Source organism: Phallusia mammillata, chromosome 1 (assembly GCF_965637545.1).
Source record: "Phallusia mammillata chromosome 1, kaPhaMamm4.hap1.1, whole genome shotgun sequence".
In the NCBI taxonomy this organism is placed as follows: Eukaryota; Metazoa; Chordata; class Ascidiacea; order Phlebobranchia; family Ascidiidae; genus Phallusia; species Phallusia mammillata.
The window spans coordinates 35,858,837-35,875,658 of record NC_137252.1 but is presented as its reverse complement, the minus strand read 5'-3'; the positions used below and the strand labels follow the sequence as shown (position 1 = coordinate 35,875,658).

Genomic DNA, 16,822 nt, shown 5'->3' with positions numbered 1-16,822 from the left:
TATATAGGGTAGAGATATTATATTATTTTGTTAAATACTCGTTATAAACACATATGATTGTTTTATTTAGGTCATAGCTACATGATGTTTATGAATAAATATTTGGAAGTTTATGTATTTCTATTTTTTTCTATTGTGTTTCAGATGACAACAAGCCACTGAGCAACGTGACAGTGACGGATTGTCGGAGTTTGGTGAAAAGTCTGGTTTGTGGCGTGAAAACCATTACATGGGGTGCCGGATCATTCAAGGGAGCTACAATCAAAGATGCGAGCGGAACAACACTAATAAGTCCCCTCGTCTCATCCAATAAACAGTTTTTACCGGAGGAGACGGCACTGTTTGTCAAACTTGTGCAATACGCACTGAAAGCTTTGGATATTTATCAGGTAAATTACTGATTTTTTGTTGTTTTTTATTAATTACTGAACTTCTACACTATAATAAATAGTTTTACTGGTTTTACTGCGTTGGCTCAATTGGGCTGTTATGTTGGTAACAGTAGGGGTTCTGTTAAAAACATAAAATTATTGACTACAGAAGTTATTGACTGAACACTTTTAAAGCAACTGGACAGCTTTGTAATTTTTAAAAATGCATAAAATATATCTCAGTATTTGCTTTTCTTGTTTTGGTAAATATGAAAAAAAAAAAAAAAAAAAAGGTTTTGTGCTATATGAAAATAATTTAAATGTATTTGAGAGAAAATGAATATTTCCAGATAACAGTAAGTTCAACCGGCCAAACGACAGTTCGAGCTGCAAACTCGCATCCGATGAGGGTTAAAGAGGAGAAAGAGGTTCTTGAACATTTTGCCGGAGTTTTCACGATGATGAATCCCCTCACGTTTAGAGAGATTTTCTCAGCAACTATCGATTATGTTGTCGAGAGGATTCACAATAATTACGCTCTGCAGGTTAGATTGTGGTTAAATGAAAGAAAAAATCAGTTATTTGCATATCAGATAATTGCATACTTTATTTTATTATGTACAAATGCAATATATGTTTAAAAGTAAATAATCACATTTTTTGGTCAATTGCAAAAAAAAACTGGCAAAATGTTTTTAAAATTAAAGAGTTGATGTTTTTTTAACCTGGTTTACATGGTTTGTCAATGGTAAATAGGTTAAGACTTGTTGGATTAAAGGCAGGAAAAAGCTATTTTCCAATCCAAATGATTTTTCTGATCCAATTATTTTTTGTCGAAGATTGTAGCAAACTCATTCCTTGCGAGCCCCCACACTTCTGCAACATTTGCAACAATTCTCGTCGAATATTTGCTTGAAAGATTGGAAGCAATGGGAATCCCGGGGGAAAAATCAAACCTGTATCTGAAACTGTTTAAGGTGAAAGAGGCTTGAGTAGTTTTTTTTTTAGTTATGTTATTTTCTGGCACAAGTAACCTGTCATTTTGTGCCACTTTATTACAAAGCAATCTTGCAAAGGCCTTGGTGTTTCTGTAATAAAACTTATCCTAATTTTAGTATTACCAACATATTTGTCACAGTATGCCTGGCTTATTGAAGGCGCCATACCGAATCAGCCAGTCACCAAAAATTCACCACACTGGTCTGCATAAACGGTTCAGGGCTGATCCCAGTTAAAAATTTGTGTTTGCCAACGTATTTGATGCAAAAAATTAAAAAAACAAACATATTTCTCCATTTTTCTGGTCTACTAAACTTTCAGGAAAAAATGCTTTCTACATGATCTGTCCCTCTCATAGTAGGAATGTAACTGAGTCTAACTGATTCAGGAAATGATCATGACTCAAAAATCAGTTAACAGCAAACTAGCTTTTAAGTTTTATTAACTACATGTTCACACCTCAAACACAGGGTCATGTTAATAACAAACGTATGATTACAGCTTGTGTTTGGGTCTGTATCATTGTTTGCGAACGAGAATGAACAAATGTTGAAGCCTCATCTCCACACGATTGTCACCAAATCGATGTCACTCGCAAACACTGCACAAGATCCCTACAATTATTTCCTCCTACTCCGAGCTTTGTTCCGATCGATTGGAGGTGGAAGTCACGATTCACTTTATCAGGAGTTTCTTCCTCTGCTCCCAAACTTATTGCAAGGTTAAATTTGTTATCCAATAATTATTGACTTTCCTTCTAATACAGAGGTTTTCTGAGGCAAATTTGCACTCAATAAATCAGTTTTGCAAAATTGGGGGATGAAAATGGAGAAGCAAAGTCAAAGTCATGTGTAACAGTGGGGTGATGAAACTTGAAGATAAATTAAATCTGAACTCCGACAAGGGATGTATAAAAAAAATATAAAGAACATAGTGTGGACAGTTTGAAAATCATTCAAAACAAGTTTCCTTGTTAAAAACAATACAAACGTCCGCTAAACCTTGTTACACAAAAATTGGGTTAACGACTTGTGAAACTTATTACTGACCCTTGAATGGGTGACTAAATAGTATCAGTTTGTAGTTATCTACTTTGTATTTTCCAGGTTTGAACAGTCTGCAGAGTGGTTTACACAAACAACATATGAAGGATTTATTTGTCGAACTTTGTCTCACCGTTCCCGTTCGACTCAGCTCTCTACTTCCCTATCTTCCCATGCTGATGGATCCGCTCGTGTCAGCGTTAAACGGATCCCAAACTCTAATCACACAAGTAAGGGGGATTAGGTTGTAAAGCTATAGATTTGGGGTATGGGACGTTGAAACGTCGATTATTTACAATAAAACTGCTGGATGAGCAATACTTGTATTACAACAAACATATGACGTTGTGCATCTAAAGCGAAGAAGTCTTTAACTAACATACGGCATGCTTTGTTTTCCAGGGACTAAGAACACTTGAATTGTGTGTGGACAATTTGCAACCAGATTTCCTTTATGATCACATACAGGTATTATGATGTCACAGTGATCAGAGATATTACCTATTTTGTGTTCAAATAGTTGTGTATCTTGTCTTGTGTTTTATTTCAGCCTGATCTTGTGAAAAACTGGGTTATGTTGTCTCTCTTTTAAACGTTTTAAATAACTTTTGATTTTAATCAAATTGTTCTTCTTTTGCAAACAATGCACGAAACGACAGACGAGAGAAGTTTCAAAAATTTTCGTTATTTACTTTTTAAATCAACTTTCCTCTTTAGCCTGTCCGTGCTGAACTGATGCAAGCTTTATGGAGAACACTTCGAAACCCTTCGGACGATATCGCTCATGTTGCTTTCCGAGTCCTGGGAAAGTTTGGAGGCTCGAACAGAAAAATGTTGAAGGAAGCTCAAAGTCTCGATTTCGACGACTCTGATTCGATTGGACCTTGTTTAAAAATTCAGTTCAATGAGTCGAAGTCTCCTGTTTTGTTACCTGTGAGTATAATTAGAAACCCGATACACAGACCAGAGTTATAAATGGGCCAGAACCCTTATAGTTTCTGAGAAACCTGTTTAGGCGCTAAAGTTTGTTTGATAGGCCCATACATTAAAGCCTAAGGAAAGACCAAGACAACAAACGCAGTGGACAATAAAGGACAATTGGTTTTGAACAAGATGTTTTAGGGCTGTTTGACATTAGGTCAGGTCCAGCAACTGGCTACTTAGCTGGTTAAATTTATACAAATAACACTGACTCAGAGTGTAAAGTCAGGCCCGAATCAAGTCCTTTTTAGAGAAACCTAAGCCCGAACCTGGCCCGAAAAGTCCGGTCCGACTTATAACTCTCTTTTATGTGTTTTTAGTTTCAAGAAATCATCTCTAGCGCCCTTAAGTGTCTCAAAAGTCCCCACACTGAGCCCTACTACAGAAGACAATCTTTCGAAGTTATCAAAAGCTTTCTGGTAACTATATATATTTTGTCTTTTATGCACCACATAAAATATAACTTGTGGTCAACCAAAATTGCTTGGTTGTAAAACAGCATCTTCAAATATATTTGTATGTTGAGTTTATTTCGCCGTGATATAAATCGTAGCAGCACAATTGTGCTAAAACATTCACCGAACCGGAAATAGCTGCGTAACGTTCAGGCGTTATAAAGCGCGACTAAGCAGAGTACACAACTAGTGGACGGATGGCAAACGCGCTGCAGCTGCATCGTTACTACAAGCGTTGTGTCTCACATTTGAAGGGTGAGGTTGGCGCATTAGGACATGTGGTGTAGCTCAAATGTAAGCAAAGTTGAACCATCATTACCTAAATAAAACTGAAAACCAGTGCCAGTGTACCTGTAAATACACAATAAATTCATCCAGTACGTTAGAATGTATAGATACGAAACAACAGCATTTAAATAATCACCAAACCTGAAATAGCTTCGCCACGTTAACTTATGAGGCACAATTTGATGAACGTTAAACGCGCACCAGAAGGTTGTATCCAGATTTGAACACCGAACCTATGGCTTTTTAACGCCTCGTAATTTTCAGGTCGGGATGATCAACACCGGCGACAACCGCGATAATTTCTCACATCTTCTCCAACACCCGTCCTTCCGAAGCGGAGATTACCCACGAGTGCCAGCTAGCGGATTGTACAAGTGCAACGATTCCGTCACCAGAGGCGCTTTTAAGCAAGCACTCACTGCCATGTTCAGTAAGTTGACCGGCGTACAGCTACGTAGAGATTGAGACATGTAATGCTGTGAAACAGTGTAGTTAGTTGGTGCAGTCAAAGCTTTTGAAGATATGTTTTGCTCAAACACACCACTAGCCGAATAATATTGAAAGTTAAAATGTTAGAAAGTGCAGATTATTCCAAGGTATTCTGTTATTGTTGTCATGAGAGCTCATGCAGTTAAATGAGTCTGAGAAAACATTTGTTTAACATTGAACACTTTGCAACGTTAATCTTCGCTTGATTGATTCTTTGCTGGGAGAATTCCAGTTGAAAAAGTAACCAACATTGCAGTGTTCGTTATATTTAAGCACATTATTAAGACGACATTTATTTTACCTGAAGACACTATAACTTGCAAATTGACAACAAAATTACTGTGAATAACCCCCAACATAATCTCTATAAAACCACAAAATGGACCCAGAGTAACCCACAAAATAATCTCTAGTAACCCTGAAGTTTACCCAAGGCAAGGCCAACAATTGTACCAGAGTAACCCATAAAACTGACAGAAAGTAATCCCCAAAAACTTGTCTACAAGTAAATCACACAATTGTACCCGAAAATAAACCGACTAAATGAAACGAAAATAATCTACCAAATTTGTACCAAGTAAACCTCTTTTTCTGTTTAATAACCAACATATTCACTTATTAAACCCTTAACATTTGCACCAGTAACAAATAAGTTTCACGTCAAATAAACCCCGAGTACACCGTAACGACGTACAAAGTTCAAACCAACCCGACCGCTTCAACACAACTGCAGACTTGTACCCGATCAAGCGTGACAACGTCTGGAAAGTCCCGTCTTGTTTACGGGTTTGGTTCGATCGCTGGAAAGTCTAAAATTACCTGAAGTCAATCAGTAACCGACCTCGTCTCGCATTCCATGTCTACAACTCTACTGCATACTTTTTTTCAATTTTCATGAATGCACAGGAGAATGTTAAATTTTTGACCTGTTTGAAGTTTTCAACATGCTATAAGTTCAAACATTAGATTTGCAACAGTTGTTTCACAACACTGCTGCATACTTCACCATTTTTTCGCGTTGTTGAATTCACGTTGAATGTTAAATTTGATGTTTTGGGTTTTTTGTTGCGTTTTTTTTTTAAGTTTGTAAATTTAGTTGTGAGATTCTTGATCTCAAAAGCTTAACTGAAACCATCAGGTTTATAATTGTCTTTTAGTCGTTTTACTAAACAGACAATAAACTTGATGGTTTCAGTTTATACATACAACTAAATGATTCAAGTTCACGATTCAATATACGAAGTTACCTAAAATTCTTTGGTATAAGTTGACGATAATTGTTTCCTTCCGAATTCAAAAATGATGGTTTTCGACAAACTGTTCTGTTTTCTGACAAAATTTTAATTGTAATCTTATATTTTTCTCTGTTTAATGCTTGGTTGTGACAAAAACATGTCGGAACTTGACAAACCAGTAATTAGGACCAATATACAACCACAATATATATATATATATATATATAATAATAATAATCTGTCATGTTGTATAAATTCGCCCAATTAAATTTGCTGGTTTGGAAATGGCTTGAATAGCCGATGGCAGAAAACGAGGTCACAACTTTCGCAACAAAACAACCTTAACCCAATAACTGCGAACCACTCAAGCGCGACACGATGTGGCTTCACTAAAATGTTCCACCAAATTGTTCGCATTTCTCAACGCTGACTGGTCTGAAATGTCTGCGAAAGAAGTTTGGTGTTTGAATATAGATTCTACTCATGATAACACAAGTTGTGTGAAATGTATATTAAATGCAGTAATGTGAAATATTTGACACAATCATTACAAAGTGCTTGACCTACTTCTGATACATGTTTGCAAATTTGTTTACAAATAATATATGAAAATCACAACGTCCAAGAATCGAACAAACTAGGCATAAAATTTGCACGAATATAGATGTAGGTCAAATATCTAATCACACAAAGTGCAGAAGCGGCTATATTTGGATTTGAAGCTTTCAATACTTGAGCGTCGCTCTCTGCAGTCGATACACTGACCTATAGTAACCCCTTGTTTTTCCACCGCTACACTCGTGACGTAGGGTGGGCGTTGTTTCACTACGGTCACGTGAGCGTCTGTGATTGGTCGGTTCGGTTGGCGACCGCGTGCTCGCTTCGTGGGTTTGTTTGGGCTCGTAAAGATTGGAATGTCGAGATATTTGACGCTTCCAAGGTGAAGTACTGAGCTATTACGAAGCAGTTTCGTGCTGTCAGCGGTTAGGGGTTGCTGGATTAGTACATAAAAATTGTTTACCACAACAGTGTTTCCGAAAATACAACACAAACTTAAATCAGTTGATACGTAAACATTTTGAGTGCTTTTGACAATGCAACTGTTTTATGTAATGTTCCCAAACCTTTTTACAAGAATAGAATTGATTTCATCATAGTTTAAGGCAAAGTTAGGTATTTAGGAAATACTACATCACATATATGTATCATAAAGTTAATTTGCACAACTTTTAGGCAGCGTTAAAACTAAACCTTTTCCACAGAAGTATTAGGCAGCAAAATACAACGATAAATTTGCAGTAGTTTGTCTATACGCTTGATTCCAGCGAGACCGTTTATAAACACAAGACTTCACGAGGCTGCTGCGCCCACAACACACAGGGCGTAGTAACTTCCTCTGTTCGTCGACGCGACTTGCGTGGTTTTCGTCCCACAGACTGAAGCCAGACTTAACTCGAGAAAGCAGGGCCCGATGTTTCATAGAAGCAGTGGTTGAGCAACCTTTTGGAGTCCAACACCCGGACGAGCGCAGAAATAAAAATAAATTGTCAGTGTGATATCATATCAGTGGTCGGTTTTATGCGACTCTAAGAAGAAATTAAAGACGTTTTATTCCAGAAATAGACAAAATTAGTAACATGTTTTTTGTTTAGAAAATATTGGAATATCAGACAAATATATAGTGTAAAAATACGTCTTACTTGGTGGTTAGTTGGTGGTTCCACAAGAAATATGTTACAAACGTTAGTGAAATTCACAAGATAGGTCGAGTGGTAGTAATAACATGTTTGAAAAATCAAAGAGAGATGAAAGAAAATGTCGTGACTGAAAAGGCGGGAAAAAGCAGCACACTTTGAGCACTGAGTGTCTGATTTTGTGGATTTTAGAACGACTACAGTTTGGTCATATTTATCAGAAATGTCCCATTTTTGTAAAATTTTCGTCAGTATATAAATAAATTTCGTGTTTAAAGCTTTCGATGATCTAATAAAGTTTTTTTTGCCGGAAAATTACAACTATTCTTGTTCGACTCTTTTGCATAAGAATCTCAAGTTCGTATTAAATTTAAAAACAGCGTTAAAATTGGATTAGGAGAACAGTTTAAACCATATTACGCACAAAATTATTGGTTGTAGAGTGATTAAACACTTGCAAGCTTAGAATATGTTTCTCCTCATATGATTAAGTTGGTTTAAATTGTAACAATGGCCTGACAATGGGCATGAATTAAACCTTCCTTTTATTGTTTTTAGTGTGTGCTGTCATAAAGGATCTACGTAACGTAGCATTGCCCTTTGTTGCCCACATTGTGCGTCACTATACGTTTTGTGCCATCACACAACAGGCTGGACCATTTCCAACAACTGACAAGTACCAGAAACAACACGGTTTGCTCGGTAAGTAACCCGGATGTAAAAGTTTTTACAATTTATTTCTCACAATTGATTTTCATTTCTCACAATTTATTTAGTTTTGGGACAAAAACTTGTTTTTGTGATATTGGCGTGTCGTTTTTTTTTTCGATTTCGGATGAATTTCATTGTTTAAAGAAATGCTTCAAATTTTATTGAAATATTTTATTCTGTTAATCGGTTTTGTAGCAGTTAATTTAATACATAGACCCCTTTATTGCCTAGATTTTGTCAGGTAAACTGTGCCATATAAATGTTGGTAAAACTCCTGCAGATCAGCATGGCAGGTTTAACAAATTGAATAGAAGTTGTGTAATGCTTTGTCAAGGCCGTTTTGCTGGATTTAGATTTTATTTTGGCGATCCCAAATAAGGTTTATTTAAAATAATCCAGTCAATTTTATTCCTCAAAGTGTGAAAGTTATCAGTTTTGGAAAATCTAGTTTGCTGAATCTTCAGTTTTTGCCCCAAATCGGAAACTTACAAAAACACAAATATTTTATCCCCCATTTTGCACGTGGTCCTTGCAGTTTCTATAAATAGATGTGGCGCGTTTTTTTATGAATGAAATCCTTCCGCATTCTGACTCCACTTCCACACAAACGGGAAAACGAGTTTCCACAATTCAACAAGCGCGACGACGCCATTTTGTTACATCACAATCAAAACTCGATCATTGATTTTCGTCTCAATTAAGTTAATTACACATTTCTTGCGATTTTTGGTTCAATAATTATGGGTCCCCTTCCCTGAAGGGGACACATATTGTTTTTGTCCGTATTTTTTTTTCTTTTTTCTTTTTTCTTTTTTTCTTTTTTTCCGTCTAACGCGGATTTGTTCCCAAGTTTTGGTCAAGAAAGAATGGTTTAAACTTTTTCAAATTTACACACATTACAGATATTGGTCTAAAGATGGTCCATGTGAATTTTGACCCCGTTTGATCCCTCGGTTCACCCACAGCCCCCCAAAACGTGAAATTTTTAAATCGGCTATACTTGCCAAAGCAGAAGCCCTATGGTGCAGAAATATTTGAACATTTTAACAATTGTTTAAATAGGTGACAAAATAAAAACGTAACAAAAGCAGGCTATTCGTTTAGTATTTAAAATTTTGCCAGTTACCTTTACAACCCATAATATGTGTACGCTATCAGTCAGATATAAGTCCCAAGGGAGGAATTCACTGGTTTACAATTAAGGCCGCAGAGCGGGAGTGCTCAGCTTGACGTCCGGACAGACGTGTTTTACGAGACAGTCGTTTGGGTGATTAGAAATCAGCTGTTTTTGTGTGCAGCAATGCTGTGTCGTTTTATTGAGTTACTACGCGCATTTTCAGTTTGGGCGAAGGTTTTACACCTAAGACGTAATTTAATCTCAATAAACGTACTTCGGTTTCGTTTATGTCGGGCAAAACGTCGTTGATCAACATAAATATGAGAAAATAAACTTAACTTTTTAGAACGCCGCGATAAATGGTCTTTAAATTCTCGTTGTCAGCTTGGCCGTCGCATAACCACGGGTCACTAAAGGTCAACTTGTAGGCATTACAACACAGTTGCGAATTTTTCGTCATAACGTATCTTCTTTATTTTTGACAAATCAATTCAAGAATCAGTACTTAAGTCATGTATAAATTAGGCTAAACGGTATTGTTGAACACTGAGGACTGCATGCTGTTAAAAACAGTGTCAAAAGGTCATTAAACGGTCGTTTTTGCGAAACAAAGTTAAGTGAAAAACAAGTTGTTATGTATACCTTTGTAGCAAACGACTTTTTTATATAGACTTTTTTTATATATATATTAAGGCTTTCTAGGAAAATTTATGTTTAAATACTGAACTTGAACGACAATATCAAGGTCAAAGCAAGAGATTAAATTGAAAGTATTTTTCCCGTTCTTTTTTCACCGTTTTTTTGTAATTATATGACAATAATGATGCAAAAAGAATATGGACAAAAACTTTTAAAGTTAAGTTAATGCTTTGATCTACAAAATCTAAAAATAACCGCCACATAGGTTTACCGTAAATCCGCATAAACGCGCGTGTGGGGACCCATTTGTTTTTGCTTGCAAAAACAATCATACATATAGATAAATTGTGTATAGTGTAGTAAGTTGGTAAATGTCGTATAGAATATATAAAATGGAAGTATATCAGAAAGCCACTTTTCTAGTCTTTGCATGTGTTTTAGTTTTATTGTGGTTTAATTGTTGTTTTTTAAGAATTTTGTGTGGAAAACAATTGCTATATTTTTACCAACCTGTTTTTTATAAGTTCAGCTCAGAAAGAAACACTAACTTTTTATATAGTTGAATAAATGATCTGTAAGAGTTTTTAATTTGATAAAAATTTAAAAGATAGATTTTCCTCCATTTTACCTCAGATGCTGCGCGTTTCTACAAATATTCACAAAATTTAAGGTTCATCTTGGCAGATTAATTTTATCTTAGAAAGATGACAACACCAATCTTATTGTGAAAAGAATGTTTGATTTCTGTTGATTGATGAAATTTAACCAACATTAAATTGCACTTGCATTATTCCTCGACAATCAGGTCGTTACTTTTCATGTTTTTGCAAACTCATGCGCGTGACATGAGATGGGATAAAATGTAATCAAGTATTTGTTTTTCGCTCTTGTGACCCGCTTGTTGCGTTGGTTGGTTCGTCGCACAGCTGACAGCAATTTCTACAAGATGTTCGCATTTTAAACAAAATATTAATTCCGCCAACTAACGGGCGAGGTACCTGGACTGAAAATGGCGCATAATTTTGGTGTTTTAAACTGTGAAAAAATACTTAACGATTTCAGTCGATCTCCACAATATTTGGCGACTTTGATCGATTATTCTCGCAACAACTGTTATAACATTTCTTCAGGAAAATTTGGAAACGTTGACTATTTAATGTTTTTTTAGTTTTACGTTTAATAGGAGAACATGTGCAACAGCAAGTTTCTAAAGTTGTTGATTTAAATACAAAGACCCAACATTTTTTAGAATATGATTTACAAAGAAAGGTGTTAAAACGTGACTTCGACTAAAAAGCAAAATATTAAATTTTAAATTTGGTATTAAATATTTTTAATATGTCAGCGATCATTTACAGGAATTAAACACAAATATTTATTTTTGAATTCTGTGTTTAAACACCGAAGAGATCAGGCTTGTAGCCTTGTATTAGCTTCACAACGTCGAAGTTTTTCATCCACATTTTTACTAGGTTATGGATCGAAGACTGGCAGTTACGGGACAGGCATGGACCCACTTGTGTTGGTTGATGCTGTGGCTGATTGTATGGCGTACGAGGAAAAGGAATTGTGCAAGATTGGCAACATTGCTATACTTCTCATTATAAGAGCTGCCGGTAAGTTACTTGGGTTGAAATTTCGCGGCATTGTTTTGTGGCAGTTTGTTTCTCTCACTTTTTTACGTTGCAGCCAATGGTTTGTCGTTTGTGAGACAGTTTTTTCAACAACTGTTTGGTTGTCTGAAAATTTTTTAATTTGTTAAAATTCTTTAGAAAAAAAAAACGATTTTGAGATGTCGATGTTTTGTTTAAGTCGTGTAGTAAGTATCTTTAATTGTGTAGTCAAACTTCTCTCTATGCAATTTAAGAAATGTTGAACCGGGATTATGGTTTGATTTTAACTTTTCATTTAAAATGCTTGAAAACCATCGGCTCTTGAGCGAAAAAAGTTAAAAGGTAAAACTTTTTCGCCGTAAAACAACTTTACAATACTTATAGGTATGGTAGCTTTGCATTTTATTATATGAGGATTATAGAAGAAATGCTTACATCGTTTTGTGCCTAACTAACTTAATGCCATGCAAACGCACATTGCAAGTTTAGCAGTAAAACCAAAATTAAACTTTTATTCAACAAACTGCAAAGTAGAATACAGAATAAATATAACAATTAAAATTTAAGGCCCAATATAATTTCTTACTTAAAACTATTTTGTTTTGGCCTTATCAAATTAAAAACATCCAAAAACAGTAAAGTTCAAAACGTGTTTAAATAGTTTTATAATTACACGCACGTTGCAAAGCTTTACCACAACTTGAGTATTTAAAGTAAACCATTATATTATTATGGCGTTTTATTGCGTCTGTTGGTTGAACGCCTGAGGCTTCCAATGCATCGAAAATATTTCTACACACCAACTTGCAAAAGTTCATAACTTAGGAATCGCAACTTCTTAGTCTAAATATATCTGACTGACAAACAATCCCGGCATCAAATTGTATTTCCTAATATTGTGGAATAATTCTCTCTACTTTGTTCTAGTCTAGAAATTTAAGATACATTGAACATGCATTGTAGACATTTTGCGCCTTGTATCAAGTTTGTTACATACTGCTTTCGTATACTTATCACTACGTAACAAGCTAAGGGAGCATGGAAGGTTTGTTAACTGTAAACCAACCGAGAAACTTATCATTAAAGTTTCCTTAATTTTCTGATCAGAAAGTTAATTTTTTTCAAAAAAATATTATTGGGCAACAAAAGAAAAGTTTTAAATTTATTTTTAAGCTTAAAATGAGTTTTTTTCTTGTCCTTCATTTTAAGTTTGACTTCACATCATCTCAATTACATTGTGCACATGTAAAGGTGGACTCCTTAAAGTTCCATTTGCTGGTAACATTTTCGTATTTTTTTGTGATTTAGTTGAGTGCTGGTTAATAAAGTGTTGTTGTAAAATCTGAAATATCAGCTACAAAAGGGCAAATGCGCCAGTTGTAGCTTGTGTGAGCTACGTGGTTGAAAATAACAACACATTTTTAACGGTTAAAAATGTACAGTTCGGCATCCATATGTATTTTGTCGTTAAATTTGCAACACGAACCTCGTGTCTTTTAAACACAAATTCAAGCACAATCTCGCCGAAACATGTTTTGCTTGAAACCAACTCGCCCCCGCACAGACAAGAAAGTAAACACCACGTGTTGCGCGGGGCGACACCTAGTGGATTTGAACCCACATTTCTTACAACAGTGTTTCAGCCAACGTTCATGTACCAGTTCAAACCTATAGTGGTTTAAAGTTGTTTTGCAAAGTTTTGCTGGGCGGAAACCAGTGGTCGCGGGTTCAAATCCTGCTGATTCCAATAATTAAATTTAATTTCCGCGTTTTGCATTTAACACTTAAAGTTTTTGATTGCTACGACACTTCACGACTTATAAGTATTTTCCAACAACTATGTGCGTAATCATGATACCCCGGGCCCATTGAAGGCGTTATGCCGAATCGGCCGATCACCAAGCATTCACCACCTATATACGTAGTTTTTAAGTTGATGTCGTTTCTAGTCTGAGTTATGTTCAGAAGTTTTCGGTTGTGATGATGACAAACAGATGTATGCAAATCCCCGTATGTTAACCACGTGCTATTACTTTTGTGCGTAGGAGCCGTGCTTGGATCCAACGAGCGTGCTGCAAACCTGCCTCTCTTCTCCCACCTAGCGGAGCGTATGTGTGCTTGTTGTTACGACAGAGCTTGGTACTCGAAGTACGGAGGATGTAGCGCTATCGAATATCTCATGAAAACGGTGAGATATGAAATTTGTTTCACTGAAATGTTTAAAAACCTCAGTAATGCTTCAAACTCGACAGAAAGCCACAAAAGTTGCTACATTTTCTGATGATATCTAGTATTAGCCCCCTTAAGTTTGAAGCAAACCCGGTTTTTCATAGTTTTAAAAAAATTTGACACTTGAGGAGTTTTTTACACGTTCTTAACCAAAGGTGTCGCCATTTTTAGATTCGCGCACAATTAGGACTTTATGATGCTTCTGTTTTGCTTTTGGTGGTTCGTAGTGGAAAACAAAAAATATTTAGAATAAGGTATATATTTAACATTAGTTGCGTTTTTGTATTTCTTAATTTTTTCAATAATTTCTGGTACATGTTGTTTGAATTTTCATCACAAAAATCTTAGTTAAGTTTCAATAGAGAACCACATCCGTCTTCGCACACGTGTAAAAAATAAAGCAAACAACCAAAGCCATTCAGCTCTTGAAACCGCGCACCCGATGACTAACAAAGGCGTGGTATTCTGGAATCGTGTTTTGGCGGGAAACTGACCACGTGTATCTCTTTTTTCCCGCCAGATGCCGGTCCGGTGGGTTTTGGAACAACAATACGTGTTCCTTCGCGCGCTTTTCTTCGTCATGATGGATCTGACTAATGAAGTGTCGAGCGGGGCGGTTGACCTTGCCAAGAACATTCTCAAGGTGAGTAAAAAAAAGCGCGGGAAAACTACGCCACCGTCAATAGAAACTCCTACTGCTCGCGGAAAAATGAAAATTAAAAGATTTGATGGAAAAGATCTTGAGTCAAAAAACTATATATCAGTTATGCATTTTTTTGAGATGGGCAAACAAAATCACCTAAATTTTTCTGCAACCTAAAATCATAATACTCGTTTCTCTCAGCCTGCCGAGAACTGAATATTTAATTGCATTTTACTCCATTACTTATTCTTCCCCTTACCTGAACCTCAATAACCTTGTACTTCATCGTTTCAGGAATTACTTGTGAAATGCGCGACCCCCCTGCCTCCCGATCTCGCAAAAGACGAAGCGGTCGTCACGCTCCAGAAAACATCGTTCAACCGTGTCATGCATGAACTCGTCAGAGAAGTGACGTCACCGAATCAACTCGTGCGTGAACAGGTGAGTGTTGCCATGGTGATTAGATCTGATGGTGATTTATATTTTTGTCTCGAGAACACTTTTATATTTGACTGGTTTGAATTTTATTATGTGGGATAAATCCGAAATCGCTGGTTCAAATCCCATCTCGTCCATGTTTATCCAGGCTAAAACTTTAACTAGTTGTTTAACTGCGTCGCTTTTTGCATTTAAGCTTAAAGGAACGTTACAATCATAGTGGAAATATTCCCTTTGCATTATCATATAGTAGTATATATTCGTGTAACCTCAAGGGATATCACGACGCAATCACATGTGAAAAAACACCACATATTTTAATCACAAACCGTTCCCATTCCTCACAATCCGTTTTCTTACATATCATATGATCAGGTACAAACTCCTCACTTATCATATGATCAGTTACAAACCCCTCACTTATCATATGACAAACACTTCATACATCACATGACCATTCACGAACCTTTGTTTCAGGCGGTCAGTTCGCTTCACACACTCGCCGAAACATCGGGACTCACAGTAGCCGCTATTATGACGCCACACCGTGACGTACTTGCCGATATGATCCCGCCACGTAAGCACTTGTTACGTCATCAACCGGTGAATACCCAGATCGGGTTGATGGATGGAAATACTTTCTGCAACTCTCTACGACCGAGGTTGTTCACACTCGACCTCGCTATCAAGGAACATAAGGTCAGTTTTTATAAAGGGAAGCACTGTTGTGAGTTTTTGTAAAGAAACTCAGTGAAACACAGTTATGTTTCCCTCAGAGTTTTAAAAACTATTAGCAGATTAGTTGGTTTGTGTAAAACAAATTGGTGTGGTTGCTAACTAATTGTTGTCAATTATTTTCCTCAGAAATAACTTACTAAATACTTTTAAACAAATGACAGTTCAAGCTATAATATGTAGATGTTATTTTCAAACCGAATTTACTCAGTGGCTCGTCTGCCTACCAACCACTGGTGTATTAGATTAGCAAATTTGAACCAAAAACACAAATTCAAAAGTCAAAAGTCGAGCCTTAAAATGGGAAATAAAATTTGACTAAACTTGTCAACTGCACCCTATTCAACTTTTCAGTGTAAACATTCGTAACTGGCATTGATTTTGTTTTAGGTGTTTTTCACCGAACTGTTCAACATCTGTGAAGCAGACGACACTGCGTTGAGAAAGTTAGCTTGCTACAAAAGTGTTTCCAGCCTAATTCCACTTAAAATCAGCGCAATGAAAGCTTTATCGGTGCTCTACTATATTCCACAGGTAAGCGAACCGTTAATCTTACTCAATATGAATTACTGACCCTCACAAAGGTAGCATTTCTTGTTTTTAACTTTGGATGGCCTTTCTTTCGCCAACGGATAAAAGCAAATTAACCCCAAACAAAAGTGTTTTTAATCTTTAGATTTTTACACAAAATGACCAGGGAGTTTCTATTTTGCAATTGTGATTAAGTTTTTATTCCAAACTTGCCTCAAATTTTTGACTTTGTGTGGGGTTTGGAAATTTAGAGGCAAATCTAAACATATTTGATGGTTTTAAATATGTTTCCCATCGGTTATTTCAAAGGGGTTATCCCGATTTTTTCACGCCATTCATTAAGTTTCATTTCCTTTATCATGAACACGGCTTGCTGTTTCACGGTGTGTGTTTTCGAACAATACGAACCATAAGGTTTAAGTAATCCTTATTGATTGTTTTTGTTTTTGCTGAAACTATGTGCATAGGTGGCTTTCTCCCTTTGTCTTACATAAAACATTTCCTTAAAACAGGGAAGTTATGTAACAATATAACTCACGCCACACACTTACTTAGTAACATTTTCATGCTCTATTGAACTGCATGAGTAGAAAAGCAGAAGCCAAGTTTTG

General features: G+C 36.2%; 1 protein-coding gene across 2 annotated transcripts in view; it reads left to right on the top strand.

Moving 5' to 3' along the window:
• Window positions 1–16,822, top strand: part of LOC145212495 (transformation/transcription domain-associated protein-like) — a 47,544-nt gene that overhangs the window by 4,955 nt on the left and 25,767 nt on the right. For both annotated transcript variants that reach the window (XM_080080638.1, XM_080080631.1), the window contains exons 15-30: window positions 145–389; window positions 722–916; window positions 1,211–1,348; window positions 1,872–2,091; window positions 2,477–2,643; window positions 2,816–2,881; window positions 3,131–3,346; window positions 3,715–3,813; window positions 4,402–4,567; window positions 8,114–8,257; window positions 11,495–11,638; window positions 13,681–13,823; window positions 14,385–14,507; window positions 14,802–14,948; window positions 15,423–15,644; window positions 16,071–16,214. In XM_080080638.1, coding sequence (XP_079936764.1) covers window positions 145–389; window positions 722–916; window positions 1,211–1,348; window positions 1,872–2,091; window positions 2,477–2,643; window positions 2,816–2,881; window positions 3,131–3,346; window positions 3,715–3,813; window positions 4,402–4,567; window positions 8,114–8,257; window positions 11,495–11,638; window positions 13,681–13,823; window positions 14,385–14,507; window positions 14,802–14,948; window positions 15,423–15,644; window positions 16,071–16,214 — 2,579 coding nt within the window. The remainder of the gene's footprint in view (window positions 1–144; window positions 390–721; window positions 917–1,210; window positions 1,349–1,871; window positions 2,092–2,476; window positions 2,644–2,815; window positions 2,882–3,130; window positions 3,347–3,714; window positions 3,814–4,401; window positions 4,568–8,113; window positions 8,258–11,494; window positions 11,639–13,680; window positions 13,824–14,384; window positions 14,508–14,801; window positions 14,949–15,422; window positions 15,645–16,070; window positions 16,215–16,822) is intronic.